A 17,495-nucleotide genomic window follows, 5' to 3' on the forward strand; every position below is an offset into this window, starting at 1 on the left:
GGCGCAAGCCGATCATCAGATTCTGCGGAAATAGTTTATAAATTGCGTCCGCTTCCGCTTTTTCTCGCGCAGCCGCCGACCTCCAACGGTTACCCTCACTTCCCCTCACGCGCTTCTCCGCCTGGCGCAGTGGTGGGGGGATTTTCTTTTCCTGACTGGGAAATTGAAAAGTTGAGGAAAATTTTTTCGCGCCTAGCTCTCGATAGCTCATAATCAGCTGAACCAATTAAGTTCGGGCCTGTGCGTCGAAGCACAGCTAGACTCATTTGAAATTAAAATGCAAGAGCTAGATAACCTGTAAATAGGTTACGTTTCGATCTGCGTTGAGCTATGCACCTCCTATCTTTTCTCAAATCGCAAAGATTTTGCTCATGGAAAATTAGTTTTCGGCGCAAGCCGATCATCAGATTCTGCGGAAATAGTTTATAAATTGCGTCCGCTTCCCCTTTTTCTCGCGCAGCCGTCGCCGACCTCCTTAGCAACGGTTACCCTCACTCATCACCGCGCGGCGCAGCGGCCGCCGCCGCCCTCACTTCCCCTCACGCACTTCTCCGCCTGGCGCAGTGATGGGGGGATTTTCTTTTCCTGACTGGGAAATTGAAAAGTGGAGGAAAATTTTTTGGACCGATTCCCTTGGACTCAGTTTTTTAATTACGTCATTTATCACGTGACTATTTGGACCGTGAATTTGTATGGTATATATATGATATTTTTCGGTAGATGTAGAGTATATTGTAAATAATGTTTATTAGACGAATATTTTTTTGCAGGATTTAACCCAGGCTGGACCCCTTAAGAAAAGAGTTATATTGTTAAGAAGAATTATTTTGCCCCACGTCCAAATTGCTTCCCTCGGCCCTATATTTTGTGCTCCCAAAGATATGTCACACTATAGACTAAACACCCTTAACCACCAGAGGACTCAGCAGCATTGTTCAGTAGCAGTTCTCGGGCTGTTTAAGTAAACCACTTTTCAAACGTGGAGTTTCATTTCCTACCTCTTAGTACTCCATGCTTATATCATATATTGTGATTGACTGAAGCTTACTGAACAAAACAATGTGATAGATAATGTTATTATTGTCACTAGAGTACTTTAACATTTCCTTATGGCCTTATTTATAATTTAATAATTTAATTAATTCGAAGTTCTGGAATGGAGTATGGATAATGTTAATGGATACATTGTAATTCTCATTTTTGTATATTTTGAATTTTCCCGATTTCAATTCTATATAGTTACGGATGTATTAAGAGTTTAGTAATCCCTGAATAATTTGTAATATACAGATTAACGATTATAAGGGCAAACTGCAAATTTTAAATGTACTACTATTATCAAATTAAAATAAATAGATAGAAATAGAATCGTTAAAGAAAAACTTTTGATACGTCTATACAATAACATAAGTTTTTACAGTTATAAAATATATTTTAAAGATGGCTTAATTGAGTATGAATATATTTTAAACTTAAATATGTCTAACAATTTAATATGTGCCAACAAAATGACTGCTAGATTTATCTTTGAAACAATATTTTTCAAAAGTAATCTTGATTTTTAATTTGTAAAAAGTTAATTCAAATTTTTTACATTATACTAATTTTTTTGTTTTTATACAATTTTAATTACATCAAACATTTTAATTTCTTAATTTATCTTTCAATATGGTCATATTGAAAATAATGTTAAATTATTTTTTACCTCATTTAATTTCACTATTTCATTCTAATTATTATAAACCTTGAATTCAATTTATTTGTAATGTTTTGATGTATTGAATATTTATTATATTTTATTTAGACAAATGTATGTGTGTAAAATTTTTATGAATACTTACAACATTCAATAATTATTGATGTATGGCATAAAAAGTTTCAATTTATACAAATCTAAATAGAAAATTAGGTTAAATCGGAAAGAGTGAGCCCAAGTTTTACTACGCTATAATTGAAATATAAAAAAATTAAGAAATCGGCGTCAAGTTCAATAGAAAAATCTTTCAGCCCCTTATGATTAATATATGGTTTAGCTACATCTATATCAAATTGCTATCAAAGGTTTTCTGGCATTGATATGCAAACTTTCACTATAAATACTACTCTACTGGAAAATTATGTTTGACTTATGAAAGTTCTGTAGCAATTTTAAACTTAATTTGTCATGAATATGTTGACGGTTGAGAAGGACAGCAGCTAGTCCAGTAGAGGCTTTAAAGAGTAGTTGAAAAAATTGTTTCGAAAAGCAGCCATTTTCGAGAAGTGAAAACCAGCAAACTTATTGGTAACTCCAAAACCAGTCATCTGCGCACTAGATAATATCCAGCTAGCCCAAACAATTTACAAGTATTCAATTTTACAGGAATTAACAGTGTTCTATCTTGGGCAGTGGCTGACAAGCGTTGTAAACTCTTTCTACTTGCCTTAACCTGCAGCCCAATTTCCATTCTTCAAGTGGGGCATAATTGCAGCATGGTTGTCGACTTTGTACTAAAAAGTCTTGAAAACCTACAAATATTTTCAGGAATATTTTAAATTTTTGTATCACGTATTTCAACCTTAAAATAGTTATGACAATTTGCAGCACTCTACAAAATTACTACATCATGCACTGTCCTACTAGTGTGTGTTAAAATTACGTTGCAAGAAACTATGCAGAAAAACAATTAAACTGCAGGTCAAGGAATAGCAAGTAAAAAAAGCCCCATCCTTTGAAGAGCTTTTGGGTTAGCTGGTTATTAACTAGTGTGCAGAGATGACTGCCTTTAAGTAGGTTCAGTGGTGTCATCTGGTAAGGTATGGATCAGGGCATTCACCTTCTCACGCAGTTTACAAGCTTGACATTTTGTTTATGTTTACATTGATTGCTTGGAAATTCATGTTATAAAACAAGCTGAAATTTCATCCATCTCTTTGCAGTTTTACCCTATCGTACTCTATGTAAATCTGGTATGCAAACTTTGAGATCAAATATTGTCAAAACATGAGCTAGAACAAATATCGAAAATAATCAGGGACATTTCAGATACTTTAAACAAACATATTTTCTTAGTTTCAGATTATTCTGTGTATCTTATGGCAGGTGACCGAATCTCCTTAAAGCTAGCAACAAGTTAGATGGTTTGTGCTCTTCAAAAATGAATCTGGTTTTTGAAACAATTTTTTTAATTAACTGATTTTTGAAACAATTTTCTAAACAGCTGTATATGAAGCCACCATTATAATAGCAGCTTTTCCTTCTCAACCGTTAATGTAAAGCTCATTAGCTTTGTATTGAAAACTATACCACCTATAGAATATGTTAACTACTTAACCACTTAAGGATCCACTAAAGATTTATTAATCCATTTAAAGATGATGGGTGAGTTGTCTAATTTATAATCTTTATGTCAATTATTGAGTAAAGCAAATTGTTATAATAAAACTAACTTCAAACAATGTGCAGTATTCAATTTGTATATGGTTACTTTTATATATACTCTTGGTCCATAGCCTGTAAATTCTGGAAACAAAGATGCATCAGGTAGAGAAAAAGCGTGTGGGTTTTATATGTACTAGGCCTATATCAGCATGCAAACTGCATGCCTATGGTTCAAATTTCTTCTAAAGTTGTTCACTGATTTCAATTAAATTTTTTGATAACCCTCTGAATTGGCCCATGTTTGGCTTCAATTTAATAGTATAGATGAAAAAGGATACCTTGCGGCTAACCAATTAATTATTTATTTAAACCATATACATAAGCCTTTATAAGGATTCCTATAGAGGCAAACAAGTTGCCTGTACATAGGTATGGTACAAGTGCTATAAAAAAAGAAAACTAAAATTTAAAACTTAAACTAAAACTAGTATTTTACATAATGTTTCTACTCTTATTTAGTTTGTAGACCATCTATGGTACAAAAAGCTGTTGATATTCGTATTGTTCACGTTTCCTATAGATTGTTGGCCTTGACACTGTGTTCTCATAATGGATTCATATTTTATCTATTGTTGCTACGCATGCACACACACACACACACACACACATATATATATATATATATATATATATATATATATATATCTTACAAGTCTGCTAATGACCATAATTATTGTATAAGTTTCCGAAACTTTAATTTAATATATGTGTGTGTGTGTGTGTGTCTATCTATATATATATATATATATATATATATATATATATTAAATCAAAGTTTTGGAACCTTATACAATAATTATGATCATTAGCAGACTTGTCAGATGTACATCTAAAGTATCAGTCTTTATGTATTTCTCTAACAAAATGCAAATGTAGCGTAGCTGAAATCTATACTAGATCCAATCATACATTTTTCTGAGTATGTGTTTTGTGCAACAATTGGGTTTATGAAACCAAACATAAGCTTCCAGAAACATATCTATAGTGGAAATTGGTTATATCAATGCTCATATAGTTAAACTAACAATAATAGATATAGCAGTAGCTTTATTATTAATATACTACTGAAAAAACATAGATGACAATCAGCTGATTATTATATAATAATCATCTGATAATCCTGCCAAAACATCAGCTGATTATTAAGTGTATGTACCCTAGTGGAAATAATTGGGTGTGCCAAAGTGTGCCAAAGTATGCTAAAGTGTGGCAAAGTGTGGCAAAGTGTGGCAAGGTGTGCCAGTGTTCAAATTCGGAAATTTGCTGCACTTTGGCACACTTTGACACACATGGGTTTTTTGGAAACAAACATCTCTTTTTTGACAAAGTATGGCACAGTATAGCACAGTTTGGCACGGTATGGCACAGCATGGCACACTTTATTACACTTTGGCACACTTCGGTACAGTGAGATATATCCCCCCCGCCCGTGCGCCAAAACATTGCCACTGCACGATGCCGTCATATCGACGGCACGCGTGGAGCTGGAAGTCCCAGCTATAGAACGTAACAATAAATAATTTAATAAAAAAAAAAAATTCTAGCTTCGGTAAGACTTGAACCCGGATCCTTTGGGTTAGTAAGCTGAAGGTCTACCACTGAGCCACAAGTACTCGTTACAGTTAATACAAAAATTTAAACTCATGTACTTCAAGCAGCTTTACCCCCCCCCCCCCCACCCAGATAACATTGCATCGGCATAATGCGAGCACAGCGCCAAAATCGTGCGGCACGCGTGCTTGCCAGGTATCGCCGCATATGCTCGGCATATGCTCAGCATGTGCTCGGTCTCTGTGACAGCGATCGTGCACGGCACGAGCAGCATGAATGCTGCGAATGTGCATGCATTATGACGATGAAATGCCGTCGTTGTGCCCGCATTTTGCGGGCATTTCAAATTTTTTTAATTTTTACGGCAGTACGTATGCCGGCATATTGCTGTTGGTTTATGGGCGCATTTTGCGGGCATAAAAATGAATTTATTTTAATTTTTTCTAAAATTATTTTATTTAAAAAAAAAGAAATTAAATTTGAAAAATTCGTAATACAATATAAATACAAAATACAAAGAAAATAAAAAGTATATAAAAATAAACCATAAATAAAGATTAATTTGTATTTGATGCAGTTTCTTCTATTGCGCCCAGCCCCGTTGCTCCTATTCTTGTAACTCCTGGTGCAACTACCTGGTGCTGATGCTTCTAGTCCTCCTGCTATAACAAAAACAAAAATATTAGAAACATTGATTTAAAATCAATATTATCTATTATATTATGAGCCCAGTATGATGGAGAGAGGCTATTTGGCGAAAAAATACATTAGTAATTATAATATAAAATGCTGATGGAATTCATTATACAATTAAGAGAGTATATTAAAAAATAAGTTTATACGTTGAATGATGAGTGCGCAGTCCTTGAGTGAGTCAACTGACAGCTGCTACTTTTCCACAAATACATCTGTGTGCTGCTGTTGTTGATTCGTAAAAAGAGATGCCCTCGAAAAGAGAAAAATGACAAAAACAGTTTATAAAATTATCAATGCAATCAATTGAAAATAAAAGTAAATAAAATAAGAGGACCTGATAAGTAAACTTGCGTACCAAGTATAAGCGTTGTTGAGTTCGTCGTTATTGTTTTTGTACCATGTCATCGCTCGAGTGACCTTTGACAAAAAAATTAATTAATTTTTTTTTGGGGGGGGGGGCGTGAAGGGAGCCCCACCGCCGCTCCCTTCTGTGAGGCTCAACCAATGCAATAGCCCCTCCAACGCTCTCTTACACTTTTAACACTACCTACGAACAATCAAAAAACTAATACAAAAGAAAAATGTAATAACGATAAAAAATTATTGATGAAAACAAACTGTAAGAGAGCGTTCAGATAAAAAAATATAGATCATTTATAAAAACAAATTAATTGAAGAAACAAAAAGCAAAACCGATCTATATTTTTCTATTAAGCTGCAAAGAAAGTACATGGATTAAATGAACAAAAGAACATCAATAAATAAAGGGGCGACTTAGCTCATTCCGGGTAGAGATCCTCGCCCGACGGTTGAAGGTCATCCTGGTTTTCATTGATCGACTTTGAACCGTAGTCGTCGAAGTACGTATCCGGCTCATCCAGTTCTTCTTCTTCCTGTTCCTTGAAGTCTTCGTTTTCTTCAGCTTCTTCTTTTTTATATTCTTCAGCTTCTTCTCCTTCTTCGTCTTGTTCTTCCTCGATGACCTGCGTATCGTCGAACTGGTCTTCGTCGACCTCTTCGTCTCCATCGCTGGGCTGCTGTTGGTCCATGAGCTGGTTGTCGATGGGCTGATGTACTTCGCCCCCAAGGAGTGGTTTGAGGTCGTACTCGTACTCCATATTTCCTACCGCGTTATTCTGCGGTGGATCATTTTGGCGTTGCCTCTTGAAAGGAAGCGATTGTTCGGCCGGTGGTGCAGCTCTCTTGCTTTGACGACGATAAGCTTCCTTACTGCTCTTCAAAGCTTTCGTCATCGCAGTCGCAAATTCATCCTTCTTCGGCTTCCTGAGGAGTTCCTTTAAGATGGGCATAGCCTCTGCATTAAAAGAAAAGATTTAAATTAATTCAACTATATCGACAAAAAACCAATAAATTCAGATATACATACCACTGCAGGCTAAAGCGAAACGCGTATCTTTTAACGCCAAAATATTGTTGTCCGACTTGGATCCATGCCAAGTGACATTCCGGAACAAATCTTCGTGAAACTTGAAGCAGGCTTTGAAATAAATCGCTGCAGCGTCAGTTTCATTCGCACCTCCAAGGTATCTCAAGTAATGGACCTGAAAATACACATTAAATTAATTAGTGAATGGTTATTAAAATATCATACAATCAAGCGTCTTTATTAAAGTGAATAAAAATTGTTACGAGAGCATCAAACTGATCATCAGCGAGATGATCGAAGGCAACAATGTCAGCCGTTGTTTTAAATGGCAAAAATTCTGGACGAGTTCTCGTTGCAGAAGATTGCGCGGCTGCCAAGTTTTTCAGGATGTTATAAATCGCTCTAGAAAATAATCAATAATTAATTTTCATTAATTACAAAATATTACTCAATATATGGATATTGGAATAAAATGGTCGCCACGTACGTCAGTTTTTGTTCCATTTTCTTCAGTCTCTCATCGGATGAACTGGAAATTAAAATATTAATACAATATAAGTAAATTATAAATTATATTGATTACAATTTTGATTGATGGTATAATTTGTAGCATACCTTGTCACATCCTTAAACTGCTTCAGCGTCTCTCCAATCCCGCTAAAAACGTAAGTATAAATTGATTTAATTTGTTGAAATATATTATGCGAATAATATATATCATACCGTTGCGTTCCTTCGAGGGCTGCCAGTCTTCTGTTGATGGAGCTGCGATTACAATTAAATGAGTCAAAATACATTTTTCACTCTCAAATATTTAATTATAAAAACGCACTCCAATGTCTCCCGTGGTGGTTCATTGAGCACATCATTGCGTTGTGCTCGTGGTGCTGGTGGTACCAGCTCCTTCTGCTGCGTGTTTCGATACGCTGGTGGTTGCTGAGGATGCAGCGTTTTCCGCTGAAGCGGTTGCTGCTGCTGCTGCGGTTTCTTCTGCGGTAGTGGTTTCCGCTGATGCTGCTGCGATGGTTGTTGCTGCAGTTTCGGTTGCTGCTGCTGTAGCTGCTGTAGAGGCTTACGCTGCGTTATTGCTGCTTGCTGCAGCGGCCTTCGGTGCGATGGTGGTTCCTGCAGCGATTTTGTATGCGGTGGTACTTGCTGCCGCTGTTGTTCTTTCAGCAGCGGTTGAGAGAGAGTTGATGTCTCAGTCAAAAAAGCACTCCTCCCGAAGCTCCCTGTAGACACGGAGAAGGAAGACATCTTCTTCGTGAGCTTGGTTGCTGCGATGTTAGTTGGAAGCGCTCCCAAATTCTTCCTTTTTTTGTCAGCCATGCTAGTAAAAAACGAAACACAAGAAGAAAGGAAGAAGTAGGCTACAAAATGAAGATTTAATTTCCTAAGCTAGTAGACATAATTTTTACGACGACGAAAAATTGAGAATTTGACTCTATTGTCGGAATTTCGGGAGACCAGTAAGGCATCCTGAAACACTTAGCTGTGACTTGATTTAGAGAAACTAACGTCAATTGTGGAATCGGTAGATAGCAGAGAAAAATACCGACTAATGATGAATCACACGGAAGTTTGAAAAGGTCCTCAACTTTTGAAAAAACTCGTAAAAGAAGATGACATCCCTTTCTTTCGTAATCGATAATATTTTTGATGACACCGATAGAGCCATTTTTAAGCATTACAGTGCTATCCTGCTGTGAAGTGGATAAGTGAATATCCCCAGTAATAACTTTCTGATATTGTTTACCGTTTTTATCATTATTATTAACGATCACGGAGGAGGGTGTCGGACCATTAACGTGATTTCTAACAAATTGCAAATGATTTGGATCAACATATGGTTTCGATGCTGTACGAGAACTTTCATGAATTCTATTTGAAATTTGCTGCAAATGCTGATTCGGTTTCCGACACAATTTTCGACAAAAGGTCATATTATTCTCGTACGGAAAAGCTGAGAACGAATCCAAGTGTCCAAATGATCTAGCGTCATCCGAAAGATGCAGTAAAGAGTGGGTATTAAAAGACAAAAATTCTACGCCATACACATCGGAGGCCAACTCGACGAAAGTTTCGATGCACTCTTGGGCGAAATCGATAGCTTGTGGCGAGTGATGGGGATCAGCGAGAATTCTGATAGCTACGTGCAACAAAACAAAGTGCTTATAAACAGCTGAATTGACCAAACCATTGAAAACGTTGACACCGCTGTAAAGAAGAATTTGTCTGTGCTCGGTGGCTTTAAATTTGCCATGCTTGTCAATATTGACAGGTTTCCGAGCAAAGTCTCGAGGACAGAATTTCGATACCTGCTCTAATCGATCGGTTACAAGTTTGATTTGATTTGCGGAGAGCTTGACCGATTTCACAAATCTACCGTCGATTACACCTTGTAGGATTTTCTCCATTATACCAAGGCACACTAGATGCATGTAATCGAAGACGGTATTAGAAACGATATCAAAAGGAAGATCTGCAAGAGGAGTTTGCTCAACCATCTTGTGATGGTTATGATCACTTCTTGACCTGTATTCATCTTCCGTGCGCAAATGGTGTTTGGTTCCCTTGTAAACCATAACACCTGAACGAACGGATTCGCCTTGCACGCAACACCTGGAACAAGGACTTCGAGAATTGTGGCTTCGATGACACAAGACGAAAGCTCGAGCGAGTGCGTCCGCAACGAAACATCTTAATTTTATGCATCTATTTTTGTCACCGAATTGAACACCACCTTGCAGTAAGAAGCGCATATCCGTTACGAAGAAATGAAAAAATTCCACGATAGACGTTGGTTTTTTGGAACTTCGAAAAATACCGACCATTTCTGGAGAGCTCGATGGAATATTAGCTATACGTATCTGTATGGGCCACATTAAAATATTACCAGCTTTGTCGAGCGAGGCTTCATCCGTGCTAAAATCTAGTTGGAGAACATCGGGAATCATCAAAACAGGAGCAGATTGAAGAATTTTTTTTATTGCACCTTCTGTACCTAAGTGGAGATACTCGCCACCTGCAAGGCTACTAATCGGAGATAACGAATATACCGGCGTTTTTAGAATTGTTCGAGGATCAATGTGAATATCTGAGAAGCAACTGTGACTTTTCAAGGCTAATAAAACTGCCTTTATTTGACGATGCGTCATATTTTGTTCAGTGAACACCGCGGCAAGCCTATCTTCGAAATGCGGTAAACTCTCCTTTCTTTGAAATGACGCAGTTATCGAACACGACATTGAATCAGAATCACGTCGACCTGGATCATCATCATCATTATCATCATCATTATCATTATCATCGTTACGTACGAAACACCGCTCATCCTGAGCATTCCCCATGGACGGATAAACATTAGGATGCTGCGATGAATCATTATCGGAGAGGAGCCCTACTACATCGTCGGAAGCCGAAAAAACATCATCTTCGACAATCGAGTTTATGGAGGGAACACGACTGCTCTCAGCAAGCAAGCTCTTTTTCAAGCATTCATTATGGGCTCGCTCAAGCAAGCGATTTCTTCGCTTCCTGTACTCATGAGACAATGATTCCGCTGGTTTCCTTGTACGCAAGTGTCGTATAGCAAACATGTTCTCTTTTGTAGAAAATAACACACCTCTGTAAAAAAAAAGTGAATTAAACAATGTAACGTAGATATTCATGAAAATTCTCAATTTCTATTAATCAGAGTAACAAATCAGTACTTTCCGCTCTACTATTTTATGTCAAAAATTAAAATTATTTAAAACAATAACTACATTTTTATTCAAGAGTGCAAAAACAAAAGTACATTACTGTGAAAACGACAATTACTTGAAGTTTATCAATTATTATTGATAAACTTCCAGTAATTGTCGTTTTCAATACTGAGAAATACAGTGACTGATAAGGAGTCGTGGAGTGAAAAGCCGGGTGTGGATCTTAAGGTAAACTGGTACGCAGAATGCAATTTAATAGCAGATATCCATGTACTTTGTTTTTTCCTCACTTTCATAGTCCTGATACCAAATTTCATCCCTGTAATCAGAAAATTATTAAAATGGCACTGTAATCATTCTTCCGGAGAGGAATGTTTTCAGTGTTATTCGAATAATTTTGTAGCCAAAGATCTGAAACTTGGTGTCACAACTATAAGAGTGAAATAAAAACAAAATATATGAGCACTTGTCGCTACACACATCCTGCGTACCAGTTTACCTGGACACCCCTGCCCGGCTTCTCGCAGAATAACTGGAATTTATAAGAAAGATTGTTAAATTCTTTTTCTATGAATTTCAAAATATTATAAAATTGTACCTTGAGATTGAAACAAATATTTGACGTAAGACAGTATATGATTAACTTAGACTGTTAAGCAACGATTTCAGTCATTCAGTGAAAAGCCGGGTGGATGTTTCAGGTAAACTGGTATACAGAATGCATTTTAATTATTGATTTTGATGCACTTAGTTTTCTGCTCACTCTAATAGCTCTGATACCAAGTTTCAAATCAATACGTACAAAATTATTCAACTGGCACTGGAAAGAATCCTCCCCGGATGCATGATTTCCATGCCGTTTGAATAATTTTGCTCTCAAAGAGCTGAAACTCGGTATCAGCACTATAAAAGCAAAAAGAAAACAAAGTACCAGAGTATTTGTTATTCTACTGTATCCTGTACACTACTTTACCTGAAACCAACCACCCGGCTTTTCACTGAATTGCTGTAACTTATAGGAAAGACTTGTTAATACTTTCTGTAACCATTCACAAATGTTAGATAATAGAGGTTTGTAATTCTACAAAAAGTTGAAATAAATCACCAGCATAAACCAAAAGTCTTGAGCATCAATTTTCAGTAATTCAGTGAAATGGCGGGTGTGGGTTTTAGGTAAACTGGTATACAGAATGCTTCTAACTCAAAAATATTAATGTACTTTGATTTCTTTACATTTTTATAGTCTTGATACTAAGTTTGAGATCTCTGGATACAAAATTATTCAAATGACACTGAAAACATTCCTCTCTGGAAGAATGATTGCAATGTCATTCGAGTAATTTTTGTACTACAGATCTAAAACTTGGGATGAAGAATATAAAAAAGTAAAAAAAAACAATGTATAGCAGTATCTATAAATAGAAAGCATTCTGTGTAACAGTTTACTTAAAACCGAGCACTCGGCTTTTCACTGAATGACTGACAATTCTTGCTAAAGAGTTTTTAAACATCCTGGTGATTTCTTTCAAATTTGTAGAATTTCAAACCTCTAATATCTGACATTTGTCAATGGTTACATAAAGTATTAACCAGTCTTTTCTATAAATTGGAGCCATTTAGTGAAATGCCGAGTGGAGGTTTCAGGTGCAGTGGTATACAGAACGCATTTTAATTATTAATCTTGATGCACTTTGTTTTCTGCTCACTTTTACAGCCCTGATATCAAGTTTCAGATCAGTACGTACAAAATTGTTCAACTGGCAGTGGAAAGAATCCTTTCTGGATGCATGATTTCCATGCTATTTGAATAATTTTGCACTCGCAGAGCTGAAACTCGGTATCAGCACTATAAAAGAAATCAACCACCCGGCTTTTCACTGATAATAGTGTTTTGGCATGGTAGTTAGTAAAACTAAGTAAAACTAAAGTAAAACTCTTTAGCAAGAATTTTCAGCCATTCAGGTAAAAGCTCAGGGTCTAAGAGATACCCAGTAACTAAAATGGATAAGGTACCTTTTCAGTTGACGTAGATTGAGTACCTCACTCGATGAAATGCAGAACTGGGATGTTGAGCTGGATCCGCTGCCATGATCTGTTGACTGGGTTGATCCAATGAAGTTTTCCACCTACAAGCACACTACGGTATTAGAATATTGAATAGTATTACGATGATTCCCTAGAAATATAAGCAGCATTACACATCCTGAGGAGTATACAATATAAAAAAGTTATTAAATGAGCATTGGAAATCAATAAATATATTTCAATGTTAATTAAAATATTTGCTCTATTACCTGCTGGATAAAAAGTACAGTAGAACACTGCCAAAACTGCTGCTGAAGTAAAGCTGTTTCCTGGTGTTGAGGGTGGTCAGCAATCCCAAACGAATTTTCCTCGAAAAGAGAGAAATACTTTAGAATTTCAAATATATTATGAAATGATTGACAGATGAAAAGAAAGAGAGAAATAGTGTATATAGATATATAAAACACAAAGACTGATAGATAAAGAGAGAGAAAAAGAGAAATTAAGGCCGCTCAGGATGGCAAAAGCTGTTGCTTCCTGGACACGCTTCCTCCTGGACAAGCCTCGCTGATGGTAGACGTAGCCAAGGGTTGCAGTGCCACAGATTTTTGTCTCTCGATTCTCTGAAACTGCGACAATACAAGATAGAAATTTTGCCGACATAACCTTACTTTTACGATCGACTTTTCGCGGATGATATTCAATGAACAAGACATCATTTATCGATCTCAAACCTACTTTACACGATTATTCACTTAATAATTTATTAAATTTAAGTGAATTGCAAATGATTTTGGTGCATTTACTATCGAAATATCAAAACAAAAAATCGACTTTTCGGTAATCATTGTCCGATCAAAATCTTCTAGATTTTTTTTCATTTTAATATAAAAAAGACTTGACAAAGTCGTGATTGTACTTACCAAAGAACACTATATCGGTGCAGCTGTTGAAACGCTCAATAGTTATTGTTAAACAATATTTATTGAACAAAGAGGAGATTTTTTGCTGTTCACGCGCGAGTCGCTAAGGCAAAAAGGATCGATAATCTCCTGGTTTCCCATAGGCAGAGAAATGATGGAATCACATGACCAGCGCCAAATTCAAATGAAACTCAACGATTCATCTCTTAATTATTTATAATAAAGAAAACATATAAACATTTGAAAAACGTGTATGACAGCATTTTTATTGAATAGAAATATTGATTTTAAATTATATTCAAAAATTATTTATTTATTTAATAATTGATTTATAGTTGACGTTATTCACATATATTGTTATTAATAATTAGGACTAATGTACGATTATTAATATAATTGAAATACAATTTACCGCTAATAAATCTCAACGCAATAAAAATTCAACAAGGAACGTTAAAAATAAGCAGGACGACAGAAATTTGCGCTGATCAAATTTATAAGTTTTTTCGCACGGTTCGCCAAAATTATGCCGTCACACCGCAAACACGCATGCGCGCGCCACGACATGCCAGCAAAGTGGCGATAGAATTCAAGCACGCGTGCCGAGCACGCATCCACCGTAAAATTGCCCCGATAACATCGCGTGCCGGGCATTTTGGGGTCACGCATGCTGGCCGCTCGTGCCGTCATTGTGACGTCCCCAAGACACCTTTCGTTGGAATTTTCAACAATTTTTTTTCCTGCCATTCGGGAAGTCATAATGTTGACATTTTGGCGGCACAGCGTGCCAGCACGCGTGGTCACATTGCGACGGCACGAAACTTTGTCAGAATGACGGCCATGAGTGCCGGCTGTATGACACCGGCACGAACGAAGGCAAAATGTCGGCATTTTGCGGTCACGCCGTGTTGGCACTCATGGCAGCATTATGACGACATTTTGAGGAGCTATATGACGGCATTGTGCCTTCGACCCGTGTTCAAAATTTATTAATATTTGGCGCTGTCAGAGTGCCCCGATAACATGATGTCGGTCGAATGACGGCACGGAGACTGCACGGAATGGGCCACGCGTGACGTTCAGGTACCCCTGCTCCGGGACACGGAAATGACGGCATTGTGCTGAGCACAATGACGGCACGCGGTGCAATCATCGTGCCGGTACATAAATTAAGCGAAAAAACAAAAAAATTAAAACCCTAACGAGGATCGAACCCTGAACCTTTCAGTTAGCAGGCTAACAATGCTTCTTTCTTCGCTCTTTTTCCTCCCATGTTCATCCAGTGTTCCAACTTTATTTCTCCTGATTATTAAGTGATATCAGTTTAATATTTGTATTTAAGCTGATAGTTACAAATATGCGTTTATATGAGATAAAATCCCTGGTAGAAGAATTAGCTTAGGCGTTGGCTTGCTCAGTAAGAATAATCTTATTTCTTTCGTTAAAAATAATCCAATTTTTAACCAATTTTAAGCTTATAATGATTTAATATGCGCGTCGAATGTGATCATAACCTATATAAAGTGCAGCGAAAGAGACAATAAATAAGAACTCCATAAATATTTATGGAAATAAGTCCAGTTTTGCTACTCGGGGGTAGGTACCTATTGTCCAGGGTGAATAGTATCAACGTCATCTTCTGGAGATTTATGGGAATTTAATAGTAATTAAGTGAAATACGTTACTCACGGATTTCTGGGGCCACTGAGCATGGATATGGTGCTATACTTAAGATAATCCCAGGAGACGATATTGATACTGTATACCCTGGACACCAGGTATCTAGAAAGCCATTATCGTCACATTACTCGTATTCAGTGACCTCGAAAACCCCCAATCAATGAGTCTCGACGAAATATGTCATTATTTTCCGTAAAACTCCAGGAGACGACGTTGATACTGCCAACTCTGGGCGCCGGGTACCTCGAGGAACGTTGCCGTTGCTATATTCGTTTTCAGCGACCTTGAAAACCCCCAATCAATGAGTTTCTAAACAAAATGTTGTTAATTTTCCGTGAAACTCTAGGATACGACATTAATACTGTCTACCCTGGGAACCAGGTACTTCTGAGAGTATTGCCATCGCGATATTGGTGTTCAGCGACCCCAAAAACCCCCTAGTAACAAAACTGTACTTTCTCTCATCAATATTTACCGCGTTTTTTTGCTTTGCTGCATTATTATTTACATTTGAGTTTACGTATCTCTTCTTTAAAAACAATATGGGCAAAAATAACCTTATTCTTGCGTTAAAACGATGTCGCTGTTAGCCAATTATAACCCGATATTCTTGGATTAGATAAGCTAATTCGGCACTTATAAGCTTATTTTTGGGTTAAAATTGGTTGCGATTTCTACCAGGGATGCTAATGATAATCAGCTGATTATCAGGTGATAATCATCAAAAAAATTTTAACTTTTAGTATACTTTTCCGAAGTTTATTTTAAATTAACAAAATTTATAAAATTCACATAATGAGGGCCAATACGGTTTTACCATCCAGATGATACCACCAAAACACTGTGAGCTACAAAATTGTTATTTTATAATAATCTGATCTAAACAAAAAAATTTTAAATATTAATAAATAAAAATTGTGTAGCTCACAGCCAGTGTTTTGGTCCTATCATCTGGATGGTAAAACCGTATTGGCCCTCATTATGTGAATTTTATAAATTTTATTAATTTAAAAAAAACTTCGAACAAGTATGCTGAAGGTTAAAAATTTTTTATGTTTATCACCTGATAATCAGCTGATTATAATTAGCATTTTATCTCATATAAACGCATATTTGTAACTAGCAGCTTAAATAAAAATATTAAGCTGATATCACCTGATAAACAGCTGACGTTTTGACACGATTATCAGCAGATTATCAGCTAATAATCAGCTGATTGTCATCTACCTTTTTTAGTAGAAATTTACGCATATGTACGGAAAAGTACACGAACGTATGAATTAAATAAATAGTTAAAACCCATAATTTTACGGATTCTTTGCAGAAATCTTCAAGATACACTTGTACGACTTAACCTTCATTTCTCGCCGCTATAATTAACTTAATTCGTAGTAATCTAATCTGTCTTGTATACTATAACCAATATAAAAAATTAGCGCTTGCAAGAAGAAAAAAGCGAACGTCATCTAGGGGCGTATTTGCATAGATCAGTATATTTTTGCCCTAGGCCGCGAAATGATCGTTTTGCAGCCTCGGGCAAAAAAAAAAATGTGGCTGCGGATGCACGATGAATCAATCTCGGCGAGTGCGACTTTTTCGTCCTCGGAGAACTTTTGCGTCTTCGCTGCGCCGGACCCAAAGTTCTCCTCGGATCCAAAATTTCGCTCTCGCCAAGATGATCCATTTTGCGTCCTTGGCGCATAATGTACTATTATAGAACAGTGTGGCTAAAATCTGCTGTTTAGTCACGAATAGGCGAGACTTGCAGATGTTAGCAGTCTGTGCTATAAAATTTTATACGATACTCTTGACTTAAATGGTTCAGTTTTACACGGCGCTTAGCGCCCTCGCTGCGCTCGGGTGCTAACTGCGCCGTGTAAAAAAGAACCATTTAAGTCACACGTATCGTAATGTACTATTTCTTAGTTTACTATATTTTCACACGTTCACCTACGCTTGCTCACGTTTCTGTATATGCTGTACAAACTGTTCGAATCTCAGCCAAAAGCGTACAAAAATCTACATCAGCGTCCCTTAATGTAACAAAAATGTACGATTTGAACTTCTATTCGGATAGTAATTAATAAATAATAAAATAGAATTAA

At 36.7% G+C, this 17,495-nt stretch overlaps 2 protein-coding genes across 25 annotated transcripts in view; one reads left to right on the forward strand and one right to left on the reverse strand.

Annotated features, from left to right (window-relative positions):
* The first annotated feature begins 554 nt into the window (after positions 1–554).
* The window catches only part of LOC103316326 (serine/threonine-protein kinase PAK 3), a 271,885-nt gene continuing 254,944 nt past the window's right edge, over positions 555–17,495 (forward strand). For 4 of the 24 annotated variants that reach the window (XR_004345306.1, XM_031930175.2, XM_032602113.1 and 1 more), the window contains exons 1-4: positions 555–695; positions 771–1,187; positions 3,053–3,120; positions 3,201–3,361. The gene's annotated coding sequence lies outside the window, so the exon portion shown is untranslated. Of the gene's footprint in view, positions 696–770; positions 1,549–1,804; positions 2,285–2,362; positions 2,950–3,052; positions 3,362–17,495 lie in introns of those variants that run through there. The other 20 variants (XR_004345307.1, XM_032602106.1, XR_004345308.1 and 17 more) reach the window with 18 other exon arrangements.
* Positions 6,611–8,829, reverse strand: LOC116417392. The gene is made up of 8 exons (XM_031930192.1): positions 7,888–8,829; positions 7,779–7,820; positions 7,671–7,712; positions 7,543–7,584; positions 7,319–7,457; positions 7,056–7,230; positions 6,668–6,983; positions 6,611–6,614 (listed from the first exon to the last, which is right to left on the reverse strand). The coding sequence occupies exons 1-8, from the start codon at positions 8,382–8,384 to the stop codon at positions 6,611–6,613; spliced, it is 1,257 nt and encodes a 418-aa protein (XP_031786052.1). The 5' UTR covers positions 8,385–8,829.

The sequence above is a fragment of the Nasonia vitripennis genome, assembly GCF_009193385.2.
Source record: "Nasonia vitripennis strain AsymCx chromosome 4 unlocalized genomic scaffold, Nvit_psr_1.1 chr4_random0010, whole genome shotgun sequence".
Taxonomy (NCBI): Eukaryota; Metazoa; Arthropoda; class Insecta; order Hymenoptera; family Pteromalidae; genus Nasonia; species Nasonia vitripennis.